Raw genomic sequence first — 17726 nt, forward strand, 5'->3', positions numbered from 1 at the left:
ATTCCCTGCTCCAGACACTCCGACTAGCTGCTTTCACGTCAGCGCTGATTTGCTGAGCATTCCCACTCAATAAACACATCTTAGTATTCATATTATCTAGCTGGAGTTTGTTCTCTGCAGGAGCTCTCAGCCATGTACTGTAGCACTCTGCTCAACCCTCTGTCATGGATAATATCTGGTGATCCCTGTCAAAGTGATAGATTGTGATGGATGCATGGGTTGTCCTGCATTACCCCAATAAATGATCCTCAATGGGAGACCTTGGCCACAGAGAAATCAATATCTCACCATTAAAATCTATTAGAGTTAGATCACGCGCTGTCAGAGGCACCACTCTCAGGCGGCCACAGCATTAAACCTGACACTGGCCGTACATGAGTAATCAATATATAGTGGTCCACAGGTCATTTGTGGTCAACTTCTTAGCCCTGATGGATGTCTGTGCAGCCGGTGATTCATGTTGACACCGTTTAACAGGATTTTGCGCCGATTTAGATGGTCATTCCTCAGAGACTTACAGGAAACGTGGCAGTGGAGCATCCATTTCATTGTATGAAGACCCACCCCCATTTCAATTTCACTGAGACTTTATGGATTTTGTGCCCTGCCGTGTGTGAAAACACCTCAGTGGGCAAGGTCAAACTCCTACCATTGTTTTCATGTGATGAGCAAATGCAGTGACCAGACTTGCTTTGAGGTGTGTTGGACACAACTGTACGTTACCGTTCAGTGCAATAGGGTACTACTGGGTTCAATACCAGCTACCTGCTACACTGGTGTCAGAAGTGGGGATAGCTAACACCACTCAAGGTGAACGTTTCAAAGGAACGTGTTATCCACGACCATGCTAAGGAGCCTGTGGAATGGTTGGCTGGTTGGGAAAAGAACCCATCTCAGTTTTTCCTTGCAGTGTATCTGAGTGCTCTCAACCTTGCCTCTGGACCCTCAGTCTCTAAGAAGAGATAATTACTTGTCAGGAATAAATAGAGAGATTAATGAATTCATTAGCAGAAGGGAGTTTAGCTCTTCACAGCACCACTTTCTGCTATGACACATCACGCCTATTGTTTTAGCTAGTTAGTCTTGAACAATAACATTCACACAGTAAATTGCCTCATACAGGACTGTAAAACCAAAGAAAAAAAAGCATCCACATATCCTGGAATTTAGCAACCACGCAAACAAAGGAGTCAACTTCAGATTATTCATCTTAATTATGTGTCTATAGAAGCCTGTTATTGTGGGAGGCAGGTGAAGACAGGCGACATCAATCCACATTAGTAGAATACACCAGTTAGATAGGCCAAACCTGCCATAACAGGCACTGCACATTTGGACTGCAGCACTGGTATATTCATGCCAAAACACATTCATTTAACCATGTAGAGTAGCCTAAGCATCATGACAAAGTGGCTCTCTATATAACAAAATGTACAATGTCTAGAACAAAAAAAATGCTTTCCCAAACTTTCCCTAAAATCTTTCAGAGCCGTGTGCGTGATCAAGGAGAAACATAAACCTGTCGTCAACAAAAGGCATGTTCTTTATTTAACCAAAGAGATTGCACAAGTTCCAGATTTTCTGTTTGGTGAGAGGATGAAAATGTCCCAGTTCAACTAGTTAAATCCTCTACTTCCTGGAGATGGATGAAATAAAACTAGTTCATCTTATTTCTAGAAAAATTCACCATAGCTATAACGCTGACATGCTAGGATATCCAAGTTAGTCATTTTAATATTGATTGTTGGTTCTTAATTTTCTTTCCTCTGTAGTCATTGGCAGTTTGTTTGCCTTATCATGCACAGTGAAATTACAAACAATATTTTACAAAAACACTGTTGAGACACTAACACATTTTCAGCATCCTCTAATTCAATCAGTCATGTTAAATTTGTTAAGTTTTTCGAAAGAAAAAAAATAACATTTGAATAAAATTCCTTCACTTAGCAGTCTCGCAGCATTTTCTAGATAGAGACCAAGAAAAAGGGATGGCTTTCTATATTTCCAATAAGACCATCTTTACGATGAGAAGTGAGGTTCCTAAATCAAGTCTAACTGCATCCAGGAATGTAACACTGTATTATATCAAATTTTTCTATAAAAAAAAAATGCAGATCTGGCATTAGATGCCTGACCCAAGAACCCACTGATGATGTGGATACTTGCGTGCACCTGGAGGTTGGACAATGAAATGGGAAGCCTGGTCTCTGATTGGATCTCATCAGGGTTTGGTTTAATTCAGTTTTGAATTTAGGAAATTAACCAAAATTAAGTTAATGAGGTGAAATTTGCCCATAAACTTCTATGAGCGTTTTATTACAAAATGAAATGAATGAAAAGCAGGGTCTGGTAAGGCTGGATGAAATACCAAACTGGACCCAGGATGCTGGTTGCCTTGATATAACGCTGGGATGGCACAAATAAGTGCAATACTGAACACTTCACCCCTTCGTGACTGCCAGCAAACACAGACATTATCGGCATAAGAAAAATAACTATGTGTATATAATTGTACATTGTAAAAGCATGGAATAAATGTCTCTACATATATGGGCTATATACACTGCAGCTTCTACCAGTATATAAAGGATAGAAAGAATGGATGAAGAAAGAAAATAATTCAGATGATCCTGTTTGGCACGATGGAGCCAAAGGTTTCACACCACTGGTGCCGAAAGTGCCCTGAACAACAGCAGAGCTACACTAATATTGGTGCCCGTTGAGTTGCAATCACAGATTGCGTTGTAGATGGGGCCTACCTACCACACACACACACAACATCACATCGGCAGTCGTGTCTGCTAAATGACTTAAATGTAAATGTAATGTAAATGTTATTCCTCTCCTTAGACATCCATTGAATGCTTATAATAAAGCGAGCTGGTGTCTGTCCCCCTAGGCCCAGAAAGGGCACATAAGAACAAACCAAAACACTATTTTCCACAGTAAAGCACTCATCAGCAAAGCAGAAGCACATAATTTGTTGCCTGTGGATGACTGCTCCGCCTCCAAGGTTGACCAATCTCCATCAACGCTGCATACAGATGTCCTTTACCATCCCCTTTTGGCTTTTTGTTGCTACGAAAATTTAATTTTGTGCAAAAGTTTGATATAGCCAGAATTTCTCTCAGTCTTGATGAGTCTTTTCTGACATAAGTTTGCATTCATACTGGAAAAGAGAACCCGGGAGACAAGGGATAATGTAATGTGGCAGTTGAACATTCAGTAAAAAGCTCTGGTTGGAATGAATGAATACATGCATGTAGGACATTTATAAACCTATGACACTTTAATTCAGCATAATAAAGTTTCCTCACCAGGGCTAGCTGTCGTCCTATGTTCCCCATGGTTATCACACCAGCGAAGAAGATGCAAGGTAACCAGGAGCGAATGTACAGAAAATCTGGAGAGGTATACCTGAAACAAAACAATAGAACAGGTATTAAACGTAGGACGATCCCCAAATGAGCATGAAAATCCACAGAAATCCCTCCTGTATCTTGAAAAATATTATAAACTGGGTGTTTCGAGCTCTGAATGCTGATTGGGTCAAAGCGGTTGTATATTTAAGCAATAAGGCCCGAGGGGGTGTGGTATATGGCCAATATACCACGGCTACAGATGTTCTTAGGCATGACGTAATGTAATATGAGCAGTAAAAATAAAATGTTTTGTCATACCTGTGGTATACGGTCTGACATACCACAGCTGTCAGCCAATTAGCATTCAGGGCTCAAACCACCCAGTATACAATAGAACGTATACCACGGTTATGACAAAACATGTATCTTTACTGCTCTAATTAGGTTGTAACCAGTTTATAATAGCAATAAGGCATCTTGGGTGCTTGTGGTATATAGCCAATATACCACAGCTAAGGACTGTTTCCAGGTACTCCCCTTTGCCTCGTGCACAAGAACAGCCCGTAGCCATGGTATATTGGCCATATACCACACCCCCTCGCGCCTTATTGCTTAATTATTATACACGTATGTCCTGTAAACTGTATTGTATTAGTACTCACTGAAAGACTCCGTTGTAGACCAGGAGCTGAGTGGATAGAGTGGCCAGCAGGGCGATGACCACCCCCAGGCCAAAGCCGGAGCGGGACCGGTCAAATGTCCACCAGAGGCCGATGGACAGGGCCGCCAGCGTCAGGGACAGCTGCACGTTGTTCGCAAAGTCCACTTTCTGAGAGGGGTTAAGGACAGCTGATCATGTAGTAGGATAGTCCACACAGGAACCATGGGTTCTACTCAGTAAGGTTCTTTCTTGTAAACAGGCTCTTTTAATCACATTTAAAAGCCCATCGTTTTAGCTGGGCCTTTAGTCACTGATCTTATTGTTTTACACATTACATTTGAGTCTTTCAGCAGATGCTCTTATAAAGAGCAACTTAGAGGCAATTAGGGTAAAGTGCCTTGCCCATGGGCACATCGACAGATTAATTTTGTTTTACTGTAAAGTGTGTTGTGATTATAAATACAATTTAAATCAAGTTTGATTTGCAAGTAAAAATGTCAACAAGGAATGCTTTTGCCCCATGGTTTACAGGTTTTTACACATCTTTTTATTATTCACATCAAATTCAGTGAGTGTGAGACAGGCAGGTAGGAATAGAGTAGGATACTCAACTCTTACCCTACGTGGTGTGGAGCCTGCTGGGTTTCTGTTCTACCTGACAATTAATTGCATACACCTGGTGTCCCAGGTCTAAATCAGTCCCTGATTATAGAGGGGAATAATGAAAAAATGCAGTAGAACTGGCTTCCAGGTCCAGAGTTGAGTTTGAGGGGCATAGAGGATACAGCACTGGCATGGTTGATGCCCACGAACACGGCCACACAGCGCATCACACTGGACCACTCCCGCTTGAACTTGTGGGGCTCGCCGAGCCGACAGTCAATGCACGGATACAACAGACCGATTATTGCTGAGAGAGAGAGGTAGACGGGATAAAGGTAAGGGATTGAGGGTGCAGAAATAGGGAGAGGGGATCATAGATCAACAATCAGCTTTATTGCTGCAGTAGCACGGCCTGTGCCGTACATTCCTGTTAGTATGTTTGTGGAGAGAAATGCTGCCATGCCAGCCCACCACATAGCATCAACGCTATTCTGATGACACACCAAACATTTTTTTTTAACACTGTTGTTGAGGTTGGCCTCCTTTTAAAGCGATTGTTTAAATATTACACAATAACTATATAGATTGCTGTGCAAATTTAGGTAACTATGTACAGTAAACTGCTCTGGTCTTGACTAGTAAATAAAACCCGATAGCTACTGCATGATGCAAACAGCCCAGTGCGCAGTAACAGTGGAAACCAGCATCTCCCCCAGGCTGAGCAGTCGAGCACGGCAGTCTCAGTCTCAGGGGGATACAGGCCTGCGGCTGTTGTGCTTTTCTACTGGTCCACTAGGAATCAGCAGCTACATCTACTCTCTGTGCTGTAGACCCAGGGGACAACAATTCAATAATGATAGTAGTCAAGTCTGGCAGCAAAAACCTGTGTGTGTGTCCCTTTTAGCGCTGACTTTGCTGATAGCTACTTTGAGGAAAAGTGTACTTACTATGCCTGTGATGTGGTTGTCCCACCTAGCTATCTTAAGATGAATGCACTAAATGTAAGTTACACTGGATAAGAGCGTCTGCTAAATGACTAAAATGTAAATGTGTGTGTCCTACCTGAGGCGGTCCCACAGCAGGGCGGCACCCACCAGGCTGATGAGAAGATGCTACTAATGACATCAGGCGGGAACAGAGTGACGTTCCTCTGTACCTGCAGTGAGAGAAAACAAATATTAGCTACTTTAGTACTCTTAGTCATATCTTCCCCTTAAATGTTTCCCCATTCAAGAGATGTATCATTAAAATACAAACATAGCTCACCTGCAGCAGGTTGAGCACCAGAGCCAGGAAAACTCCTATAGAGAACAGCATGAACCCACGGATCACCAGGGTGGTGCTTCTGTTGGTGATCACTGCAATGTATGGTCCTCTGGAAGGAGCGGTCTGACCAGACCCAGACTGCTGCTGGTCGCTGACTACTGTGGAGTCGGCCATGGCTGGGGCAATCGTGGACACCAGGGGAAACGCTAACTCTATCCTCCAGTGATCGCGCTGTCCACTGACATCACCAATACCCTAAAACACAGGAACATGTTTAGGTATTCAGATGTGGCTACATGATCATCCAACAAAACAACCACAGCCCAGAGGTGTGAAGTCAGTGGACAAACATAGATGTGTGTCTAGTTCAGGGATGGGCAACTTCAGTCCTCTGGGGCCTGATTGGTGTCACACTTTTGCCCCAGCCCCAGCTAACACACCTGACTCAAACAATCAACTAATCATGATCTTCAGCTGTGTTTGCTAGGGATGGGCAAAAAGTGTGACACCACTCCAGACCCTGAGTCTAGTTAGTCAATGTTCATGTCTCAGCTTACAAACACAAGTGAAATAATTAAGAGTAGCTAGCTATGCCTAATGTGGATTTCTTTGTCTCAAGAAGAGACAATAACTCTTCAGTCATTTGATCAAACCAAGTTATGTTCAGCCTCAGCAAATGAATACATCACATTTGCCAGATGGCTCGCTACTTTTGACCTAGTTAGTTACCTACAGTGACGTTTCATCTACTTCGAGATTGGAAGCTGATATAACAGTAACCTGTGGCAGTATTGGCACTGCCTGAGCAACGTAACGTTATCTAACTAGCTAGCGAAGGTCATTGAAACCAGCTAAACTAGCTAACGTTAGAAGATAGCCAGCTAGCATAATATCTAGCTAGCATAATAGCTAACATTAATACTTTGAATACACTGTTGGATACAAACAATAAATACCAAACGTTAGCTAACTATATAGTGTAGTGTTAAATAAAACGAATTTGATAGTTTTTGTATATATGCTAGCAACAGTTGATTGCTGATAATCAGCAAACACATCTTGTTTATTAGCCTAGCTAACGTTAGCTAGCACACTTCGTCAGCTGATATTTACAGTCACACGCTATTTGCCTTGAATTAAATAATAAATATTACCTTCAATGTTTATAAAGTATTTTTTTTAAATGGTAAAAGACACATTTTGCTTCTTGTTTTAGGTAGTAGCAGGAGTTTGAGAACTAGCTTCGAGGGGGGGAAAAAACTCGCCTTCTCGCTAATTTCGGATGAACTGGTTTGGCACTGGCTACGTGGCCAACCAATCGGCTCCTAAAACCCTGACGTAATCTCATTGCACAAAGCCCACGTTTTGCCCAGGTAGAATAAATGCAAAGTTGTCTTAGATATAAAACTTTAGAAAATGCACAGAAGTGGTTCAAATTAAAATACATTAATTTATAAACATAATGATAAAATGGCTGAGTTGTTTGGCAATTGGTTGTCAACAGGTATAATTGGATGTGCATATCAAAGCAATGATGATTATAAAAAATATAAAAAATGTAACCTTTATTTAACTAGTCAAGTCAGTTAAGAACACATTCTTATTTACAATGACGGCCTAGGAACAATGGGTTAACTGCCTTGTTCAGTAGCAGAACAACAGATTTTTACTTTGTCAGCTCGGGGATTCAATCTAAAAACCTTTCGGTTACTAGTCCAACACTCTAACCACTAGGCTACCTGCCACCCCATTATATAAGAATGTCTTTAATGTGGATCACATCTGTCATTAGTGTAGGCCTATTGTAATTTTTGGTCTATCCATTGGATGAAATCCAGAGTTGCTGTAAACATAACAATAAATCCTAATAGGCTGAGAGAGTGTGAATGGTCTGTAAGACTGAGAAGGCAAAAGTCTGAATACTGAATACCAAATCAGGTGGAAATGGGAATGGGGATTATCTGTGATCTACTCCACACTGTGACTGCCTCACCTACATAGCATAAGCCTAGTAGACCACATGCTTGAGCAAAAGGAATGTCTTGACTGAACAGTGGTAAGAGACTTTAAGGGAAGCCATTCAGCCATCATGAATGAAAGATGACAGGAGAGAGAATGGGATTACATTTTTGTTTGAGTATACAGTGAGAAGCAGGACAGGGATATTGGGCAGCTGTACTTTTGAGGGACACAAAAGCCTTTTGAATTATTTGGCACAGAGATAGTTGAACTATTAAGGGATATTTCCATTTCTTCTGACATACAGTAGGATGAACTGTCACTAAACTACTTCCCAACACACCAGTGAAAACACCTTAGTATCCATTTACACTGGATGGCTAGGACGTAAAATCACATAGAAGAGGAGAAGAAGAATAGTGGTGGTGAATTCATTTAGAACTGTTATCACCTTGGGTTTTCTGGATTCAATTGGGACACTGCAAATCCCATCCACTACAGCAGTACCAACAATCCCTGGGGAGATGTCCTTAACCCTAATAATCAGAGTGATAGAGGGAGCCTGCTAGGTACAGGCAGGATACAGAAGGGGTTTCAATTAGTTGTCAAGGGCTATTTGGAGGCCCCCTGGCACTAAGAGAAAATGGTCAGGGACCCAATTCATCATCCTGACTGGCTCAATGTTAAGGGCCTTTTCATTACCAGCCCCGTGTGTCCCAGTCAGACACAACCCTGGTATAAATGTGACTGATGGGGAAGGTACAGGGTGAGGTGTGCTCTAGTTAAAGTCAACTCCTATTGGCCTGTTACAGGTCTCAGCTCACACATAATAGGTCCCCTGACCTTTCTGTTGTCTCTAATTAACCCCTAAACCCCTCCCCTCCCTGACTCGCCCACCAATCCCCAGACAGGGATAATAGATGCGTTTTGCAGTGCCACTGGAACTCTCAGCCTCTCAGAGGTGTTATTTAAAACTAAAAACCACTGAGGGCAACAAAGGAAAATGGCTGAGTATGTGTTTCACTGGGGCTGCCTGTACATCATGACCAATAAATACCTGTAACATTTTTTATGCCGTTGCGTGTCATTTCTGTTGCGGACAACAGTGGTAGTCTTCAATCACTTATAAAGCTGTTGTCTAAATGCCATATAGAATTAAGAATAGTTTTCTAACATAAACTCATAATATTAATGAAATGTCTTATTTGAAATTCCACTAACGCACATCTGTTTGCACGTTCTAGCGTGCCCCCTGGTCCGCAGGGCTCACATGGTGTATCAGCAGGGCTTGACATATTTATTGTCTCTCTCTGCCTGACTGACATGCTGTGAATCTGCATGAACATCTGTAATGTGTTGTGTTTACAGCAGCAGAGGATGGCCAATCAGAAGATAAGCCAATAATTAATAAAGAACCATGCAAGTACCTCCCTCAGAAAGTATATTGGCATTTAATGCAACAATAAAATACCAACCGTCATATTCATGGTATTGCTCAATGAGTAATAATGGAAAGTCAAATGGTCCATAATTGCATGATTAGACATTCCATGTGAAATTTAAGGAGCACAGCATTCAGGCACATAGGGACACATACTTATGTCTATAATTCAAAATAAATGAGAAAGAAACACAGTACGGAAAATAATATATATGCTGGAGCTTTAGAAACAGAGGGTAGTCTACTAGTTCATCATTGTCTATGAAAATTCTTAAGAGTATGAGGTAAAATGCTAATGTAATTTAGCTGGCCACACGGAAGCACCAATACCAGCATGTGTGTGATATGATGATAATGACAAAGCACGCCATATCCCTTGTGAGCAAGTCTGTGGAACGCTGATTACAGATTGGCCAGTGTGTCCTCACCCCCAAGAGGACCAGGATTCTAATGCTAATCACTGTTGGCTCCCATTGAAATGTATTTTCCCATGTAGCTCTAAAGCAGGGAAATAAAATGGAATACACCAGTTACACCATTGTACAGAGCGCTGCGTGTTTTGCCATTTTTAGCCCAACTGCATTTTATACCCCACTTGCTCACTGTCAATCTTAACCTATTGCACCATCTACTGGCACCATCATAGAACTGGCCTGGTCAGCCTATCAAGTCAAATGCACAAACTCAGATGTGCTTAACGGAACCCATTGTTTCTAATGGGAGGAAAGAGAAGACAATATATGAGGAGTGCTATATGAGGATGTTTATTCACCCCTACAGTATATTTATCAGTCATCATACAGGTATAATCAGTGCACTCTCAATTTGAAATGGTCTACATGGGATTCATCATCAATTACAAACCGAGAAACACTCATCAAAAAATATCAGTCAGCAGACACTTTATTTTCATTCAGGAAAGAGAAATACGTCAGAGCCGAGCCCAGTGAAGCTCAGTTACACATCCAATATAGGTGAATTGAAAGGAGGGAGATTCAGTGCATATGTTCTCATTGGCTGCTCCTCTGTAGCACAAACTGTTAGTGTTAATGAGCAGCCATCTCTTACTGCGGCCACGGCTATCAGTGAGGTGAGACCATTGCTATTCAGGACCAAACAGATGACAAATCATTTGTACATAATTAGTGCTCAGCAAGGTTACAACTGACACAAATTTCCATCTTAATTAGGAGGGAAATTTGTTCCATTAATTTAATTTGGTGCGCATGAGCAGGTTATCACCTAACTACGTTAATCTTACAACTGTCAGTGCGGAGAGGGCCTTGGATCACGGGCAAACAGGAAAGACTTCTATGAAACAGGCTTTATATCATATGTAGTACACCATTGTGAATGTCTTCTGTTTTCATTACAGTTAAGGTAATAGTATACCAAACTCAGCAAAATAAGAAACATACCTTTTCAGGACCCTGTCTTTCAAAGATCATTCGTAAAAATCCAAATAACTTCACAGATCTTCATTATAAAGGGTTTAAACTCTGTTTTCCATGCTTGTTCAATGACCCATAAAGAATGAATGAACATGTACCTGTGGAACGGTCGTTAAGACACTAACAGCTTACAGACAGTAGGCAATTAAGGTGACAGTTATGAAAACTTATAACACTAAAGAGGCTGTTCTACTGACTCTGAAAAACACCAAAAGAAAGATGCCCAGGGTCCCTGCTCATCTGCGTGAACGTGCCTTAGGCATGCTGCAAGGAGGCATGAGGACTGCAGACGTGGCCAGGGAAATAAATTACAATGTCCGTACTGTGAGACGCCTAAGACAGTGCTACAGGGAGACAGGACGGACATCTGATCGTCCTCGCAGTGGCAGACCCCGTGTAACAACACCTGCACAGGAACGGTACATTCGAACATCACACCTGCTGGACAGGTACAGGATGGCAACAACAACTGCCCGAGTTACACCAGGAACGCACAATCCCTCCATCAGTGCTCAGACTGTCCACGATAGGCTGAGAGAGGCTGGACTGAGGGCTTGTATGCCTGTTGTAAGGCAGGTCCTCACCAGACATCACCGGCAACAACGTCGCCTATGGGCACAAACACACCATCGCTAGACCAGACAGGACTGGCAAAAAGTGCTCTTCACTGACGAGTTGCGGTTTTGTCTCACTAGGGGTGATGGTCGGATTCGCATTCATCGTCGACTGAATGAGCGTTACACAGAGGCCTGCACTCTGGAGCAGGATCGATTTGGAGGTGGAGGGTCCGTCATGGTCTGGGGCATTGTGTCACAGCACAATCGGACTGAGCTTGTTGTTATTGCAGGCAATCTCAACGCTGTGCGTTACAGGGAAGACATCCTCCTCCCTCATGTGGTACCCTTCCTGCAGGCTCATCCTGACATGACCCTCCAGCATGACAATTCCACCAGCCATACTGCTCGTTCTGTGCGTGATTTCCTGCAAGACAGGAATGTCAGTGTTCTGCCATGGCCAGCGAAGAGCCCAGATCTCAATCCCATTGAGCACGTCTGGGACCTGTTGGATCGGAGGGTGAGGGCTAGGGCCAGGGCCATTCCCCCCAGAAATGTCTGGGAACTTGCATGTGCCTTGGTGGAAGAGTGGGGTAAAATCTCACAACAAGAACTGGCAAATCTGGTGCAGCCCATGAGGAGGAGATGCACTGCAGTACTTAATGCAGCTGGTGGCCACACCAGATACTGACTGTTACTTTTGATTTTGTCCCCCCGTTGTTCAGGGACACATTTCCATTTCTGTTAGTCACATGTCTGTGGAACTTGTTCAGTTTATGTCTCAGTTGTTGAATCTTGTTATGTTCGCTGAAAATAAACGCAGTTGACAGTGAGAGGACGTTTCTTTTTTTGCTGAGTTTATAAACATATACAGTTGAAGTCAGAAGTTTACATACACCTTAGCCAAATACATTTAAACTCAGTTTTTTACAATTCCTGACATTTAATCCTAGTAAACATTCCCTGTCTTAGGTCAGTTAGGATCACCACTTTATTTTAAGAATGTGAAATGTCAGAATAATAGTAGAGAGAATGATTTATTTCAGCTTTTATTTCATTCATTACAATCCCAGTGTGTCAGAAGTTTACATACACTCAATTAGTATTTGGTAGCATTGCCTTTAAATTGCTTAACTTAGGTCAAACGTTTCAGGTAGCCTTCCACAAGCTTCCCACAATAAGTTGGGTGAATTATGGCCCATTCCTCCTGACAGAGCTGGTGTAACTGAGTCAGGTTTGTAGGCCTCCTTGCTCGCACACGCTTTTTCAGTTCTGCCCACAAATTTTCTATAGGATTGAGGTCAGGGCTTTGTGATGGCCATTCCAATACCTTGACTTTGTTGTCCTTAAGCCATTTTGCCACAACTTTGGAAGTATGCTTGGGGTCATTGTCCATTTGGAAGACCCATTTGCGACCTAGCTTTAACTTCTTGACTGATGTCTTGAGATGTTGCTTCAATATATCCACATACTTTTCCTGCCTCATGATGCCATCTATTTTGTGAAGTGCACCAGTCCCTCCTGCAGCAAAGCACCCCCACAACATGATGCTGCACCCCCGTGCTTTACATTTGGGATGGTGTTCTTCGGCTTGCAAGCATCCCCTTTTTCCTCCAAACATACCGATGGTCATTATGGCCAAACAGTTCTATTTTTGTTTCATCAGACCAGAGGACATTTCTCCAAAAAGTTCATTCTTTGTCCCCATGTGCAGTTGCAAACCGTAGTCAGGCTTTTTTAATGGCGGTTTCGGAGCAGTGGCTTCTTCCTTTCCTTTCCTGAGCGACCTGTCAGGTTATGACGATATAGGACTAGTTTAACTGTGGATATAGATACATTTGTACCCGTTTCCTCCAGCATCTTCACAAGGTCCTTTGCTGTTGTTCTGGGATTGATTTGCACTTTTTGCACCAAAGTACATTCATCTCTAGGAGACAGAACGCGTCTCTTTCCTGAGCGGTATGACGGCTGCGTGGTCCCATGGTGTTTATACTTGCGTACTGTTGTTTGTACAGATGAACGTGGTACCTTCAAGCATTTGGAAATTGCTCCCAAGGATGAACCAGACTTGTGGAGGTCTACAATCTTTTTTCTGAGGTCTTGGCTGATTTCTTTTGATTTTCCCATGATGTCAAGCAAAGAGGCACTGAGTTTGAAGGTAGGCCTTGAAATACATCCACAGGTACACCTCCAATTGAATCAAATGATGTCAATTTGCCTATCAGAAGCTTCTAAAGCCATTACATAATTTTCTGGAATTTTCCAAACTGTTTAAAGGCACAGTCAACTTGGTGTATGTAAACTTCTGACCCACTGGAATTGTGATACAGTGAATTATAAGTGAAATAATCTGTCTGTAAGCAATTGTTGGAAAATGTACTTGTGTCATGCACAAAGTAGATGTCCTAACCGACTTGCCAAAACTATAGTTTGTTAACAAGAAATTTGTGGAGTGGTTGAAAAACAAGTTTTAAAACTTCTTAGGGCTAGGCGTCCTGCTAGCGGGACAACTTCCGGTGAAACTGGAGGGCGCACAATTCAAATAAATAATTATTATAATTATGGATATTAAACATTTAGGTAAATGTAAATGTCTTATATCGGTTGAAAGCTTAAATTCTTGTTCATCTAACTGCACTGTCCGATTTACAGTAGCTATTACAGCGAAAGCATGCTATTGTTTGATTGTTTGAGGACGGCACCCCACATCAAAATATTTTTCCACCAGCACAGGTTAGATAAATTCACAAATAGCGATTAAATATTCACTTACTTTTTGAAAATCTTCCTCTGATTTGTCATCCAAAGTGTCCCAGCTATAAAATGTAGTGTCGTTTTGTTAGATAAAATCCTTCTTTATATCCCAAAAAGTCTGTTTAGTTGGCGCCATCAATTTGAGTAATCCACTCTTACAACATGCAGGGAAAGGAATCCAAAAATCTACCCCTAAACTTTGTTTCATCAAGTCAAAATAAGTTTCTATTTACTCCTCAGATACCATAAAATGTAATAAAACTAGAATATTTCTTATGGAAAGAAGTATGTTCAATAGGAAACTGATTTTAGCAGGTGCGTTCCTTCTTCATGGCGCGCCAAACACGAATTTCCAAGACTGTGTCCCTGTACTAAAACTGATATTTCTTCTTCGTTTTTAAAGTTACAAGCCTGAAACCTTGAACATAGACTGCTGACACCCCGTGGAAGCCATAGGAATTGCATCCAGGGAGCTAATTTCCAGTATTTCCTTATACTTTCCTTTGTAAGAGCATGGTCTCTCTCAAAAAAAGAAGTCTGGTTGGTTTTTCTTTGGATTTTCTCCTACCATATCTATTGTGTTATATTCTCCTACATTATTTTAACATTTCTACAAACCTGCATATCCTGGCTTCATGGCCTGAACAACAGGCAGTTTACTTTGGGCACGTCATTCAGGCGGAAATTGAGAAAAAAGGGGCCTAGCCCCTGACTCCAACATTAGTGTATGTAAACTTCCAACTTAAACTGTATATATATATATGATACAATAGTGGTCACAGTAAGCTATAATATTGCAATAATAATATTGTAATCACCCTAAGAAAAACCTTTAGCCTATTCTGTTATAAATAACTTGCAATATGGCTTCAACATATAACAAAAACCTATAGCCCAAAACCCTGTTTTGACATGGCTTCAGTCTATACACCTGTTGTCAGGTGATGTTCTGTTGTAAGCCTCTTATGCTTGAGTGAGAGCCACTGTGTAATGGTTTCAGCTGGGTGGGCATTGATATGTCCAAGGACTAGGTCTCTTTTCATTGTTGAGGAGGCCGAGGAGTAGAGAGTTTATGAAGCTGTAGTAATTACCTGAAAGAGGCAGTTCAATACACACTCAGAGAGAGAGAGATAGGGGAGAGAGGGAGACAGAGAGAGAGAGAGTGAGAGAGAATTACTGATTTAGGAACTGTGAGTCTCTAATGGAATCCTCCACTGCCTCCTGGGTGCTCAACCTGACTACTTTTACCTGCACTGATGCATATTCCATTATGGGATCCTCCACTTTAATAGTGTCCATCAAATCAAATCAAATCAAATGTTATTGGTCACATACACATGGTTAGCAGATGTTAATGCGAGTGTAGTGAAATGCTTGTGCTTCTAGTTCCGACCGTGCAGTAATATCTAACAAGTAATCTAACAATTTCACAACAACTACATTATACACACAAGTGTAAAGGAATGAATAAGAATATGTACATATAAATATATGGATGAGTGATGGCCGTGCGGCATAGTCAAGATGCAGTAGATGGTATAGAGTACAGTATATACATATGAGATGAGTAATGTACGGTATGTAAACATTATATAAAGTGGCATTGTTTAAAGTGACTAGTGACACATTTATTACATCCAATTTTTTATTATTAAAGTGGCTAGAGATTTGAGTCAGTATGTTGGCAGCAGCCACTCAATGTTAGTGATGGCTGTTTAACAGTCTGATGGCCTTGAGATAGAAGCTGTTTTTCAGTCTCTCGGTCCCAGCTGTGATGCAAATGTACTGACCTCGCCTTCTGGATGATAGCGGGGTGAACAGGCAGTGGCTCTGGTGGTTGTTGTCCTTGATGATCTTTTTGGCCTTCTTGTGACATCGGGTGGTGTAGGTGTCCTGGAGGGCAGGTAGTTTGCCCCCGGTGATGCGTTGTACAGACCTCACTACCCTCTGAAGAGCCTTACGGTTGTGGGCGGGGTAGTTGCCGTACCAGGCGGTGATACAGCCCGACAGGATGCTCTCGACTGCGCTTCTGTAAAAGTTTGTGAGTGTTTTCGGTGACAAGCCACATTTCTTCAGCCTCCTGAGGTTGAAGAAGCGCTGTTGCGCCTTCTTCACCATGCTGTCTGTGTGGGTGGACCATTTCAGTTTGTCCGTGATGTGTACGCCGAGGAACTTAAAACTTTCCACCTTCTCCACTACTGTCTCGTCGATGTGGATAGGCGGGTGCTCCCTCTGCTGTTTCCTGAAGTCCACGGTCATCTCCTTTGTTTTGTTGACATTGAGTGTGAGGTTATTTTCTTGACACCACACTCCGTGGCCCTCACCTCCTCCCTGCAGGCCGTCTCGTTGTTGTTGGTAATCAAGCCTACCACTGTAGTGTCATCTGCAAACTTGATGATTGAGTTAGAGGCGTGCATGGCCACGCAGTCATGGGTGAACAGGGAGTACAGGAGAGGGCTGAGAACGCACCCTTGTGGGAACCCTTTGTTGATGATCAGTGAAGTGGAGAGGTTGTTACCTACCCTCACCACCTGGGGGCGGCCTGTCAGAAAGTCCAGGACCCAGTTGCACAGGGCGGGGTCGAGATCCAGGGTCTCGAGCTTAATGACGGGTTTGGAGGGTACTATGGTGTTAAATGCTGAGCTGTAGTCGATGAACAGCATTCTTACATAGGTATTCCTCTTGTCCAGATGGGTTAGGGCAGTGTGCAGTGTGCAGTGTGATTGCGATTGCGTCGTCTGTGGACCTATTGTGGCGGTAAGCAAATTGGAGTGGGTCTAGGGTGTCAGGTAGGGTGGAGGTGATATGATCCTTGACTAGTCTCTCAAAGCACTTCATGATGACGGAAGTGAGTGCTATGGGGCGATAGTCATTTAGCTCAGTTATCTTAGCTTTCTTCATGTGAAATACAGAGACATCAGGTGCCTGCCAAAGCACTCACACCTATGTGAAGGTCTAACCCGCTCTGTAATGGCTGTTCTTTTATACAATGGCGCAGTATTATTTATAAATATGGTAAATCTATTCTTTGTAACAAAAAGCATACTGAAGACAAAGGCAGAAGTAATTCAAAAACTCAAGTTGTTAAATGGGAGCGTTCTAGTGTCTCTCTCTCTTTCTCTCTCTCTCGCTTTCTCTCTCTCTCTCTCTCTCGCTTTCTCTCTCTCTCTCTCTCTCTCTCTCTCTCTCTCTCTCTCTCTCTCTCTCTCTCTCTCTCTCTCTCTCTCTCTCTCTCTCTCTCTCTCTCTCACTCTCTCTCTCTCTCTCTCTCTCACACACACACACACTCCTCTAGCATGCCATCAGGTAAATTATGATTTAAATCCAAAAAAATAATAATCCTAAATCCTAAATACATCTAGCTAGTTGTGCTAGACATTTTATGGATAAAAAGATACGTAGCATATTGTTTTTAAATATGTGCATGCTTTTCACCTCTGAGAAAATATATGTTTCAAAGGGTTTGTTGCGGATTTTAAGACTCTTCCATGTAGGATACACTGGAGCATCCTCTGCCAGAAGAAGGCAGTCGAGGAAAGGAGCAAACTACTCTCTGTTCACCTATCAACTAATTGATGCTCTCCTACATTTGGCAACCACTTATCGGTTTTCGGGGTCACGTTGGAAAGGAGGGCAGATGAGTCGAGGAGAGGACACACTTTTGCCCTATTGAGA

At 42.3% G+C, this 17726-nt stretch overlaps 1 protein-coding gene across 1 annotated transcript; it reads right to left on the reverse strand.

Moving 5' to 3' along the window:
* Window positions 1-1525: 1525 nt before the first annotated feature.
* Window positions 1526-7245, reverse strand: insig2 (insulin induced gene 2). Its single transcript, XM_071355025.1, has 7 exons — window positions 7047-7245; window positions 5893-6147; window positions 5689-5782; window positions 4809-4933; window positions 4025-4191; window positions 3318-3417; window positions 1526-3169 (listed from the first exon to the last, which is right to left on the reverse strand). Exons 2-7 carry the CDS (start codon window positions 6064-6066, stop codon window positions 3128-3130), a joined length of 702 nt encoding a protein of 233 aa, XP_071211126.1. The 5' UTR covers window positions 6067-6147; window positions 7047-7245; the 3' UTR covers window positions 1526-3127.
* Window positions 7246-17726: the final 10481 nt, after the last annotated feature.

Source organism: Salvelinus alpinus, chromosome 20 (genome assembly GCF_045679555.1).
Source record: "Salvelinus alpinus chromosome 20, SLU_Salpinus.1, whole genome shotgun sequence".
NCBI classification, from domain to species: Eukaryota; Metazoa; Chordata; class Actinopteri; order Salmoniformes; family Salmonidae; genus Salvelinus; species Salvelinus alpinus.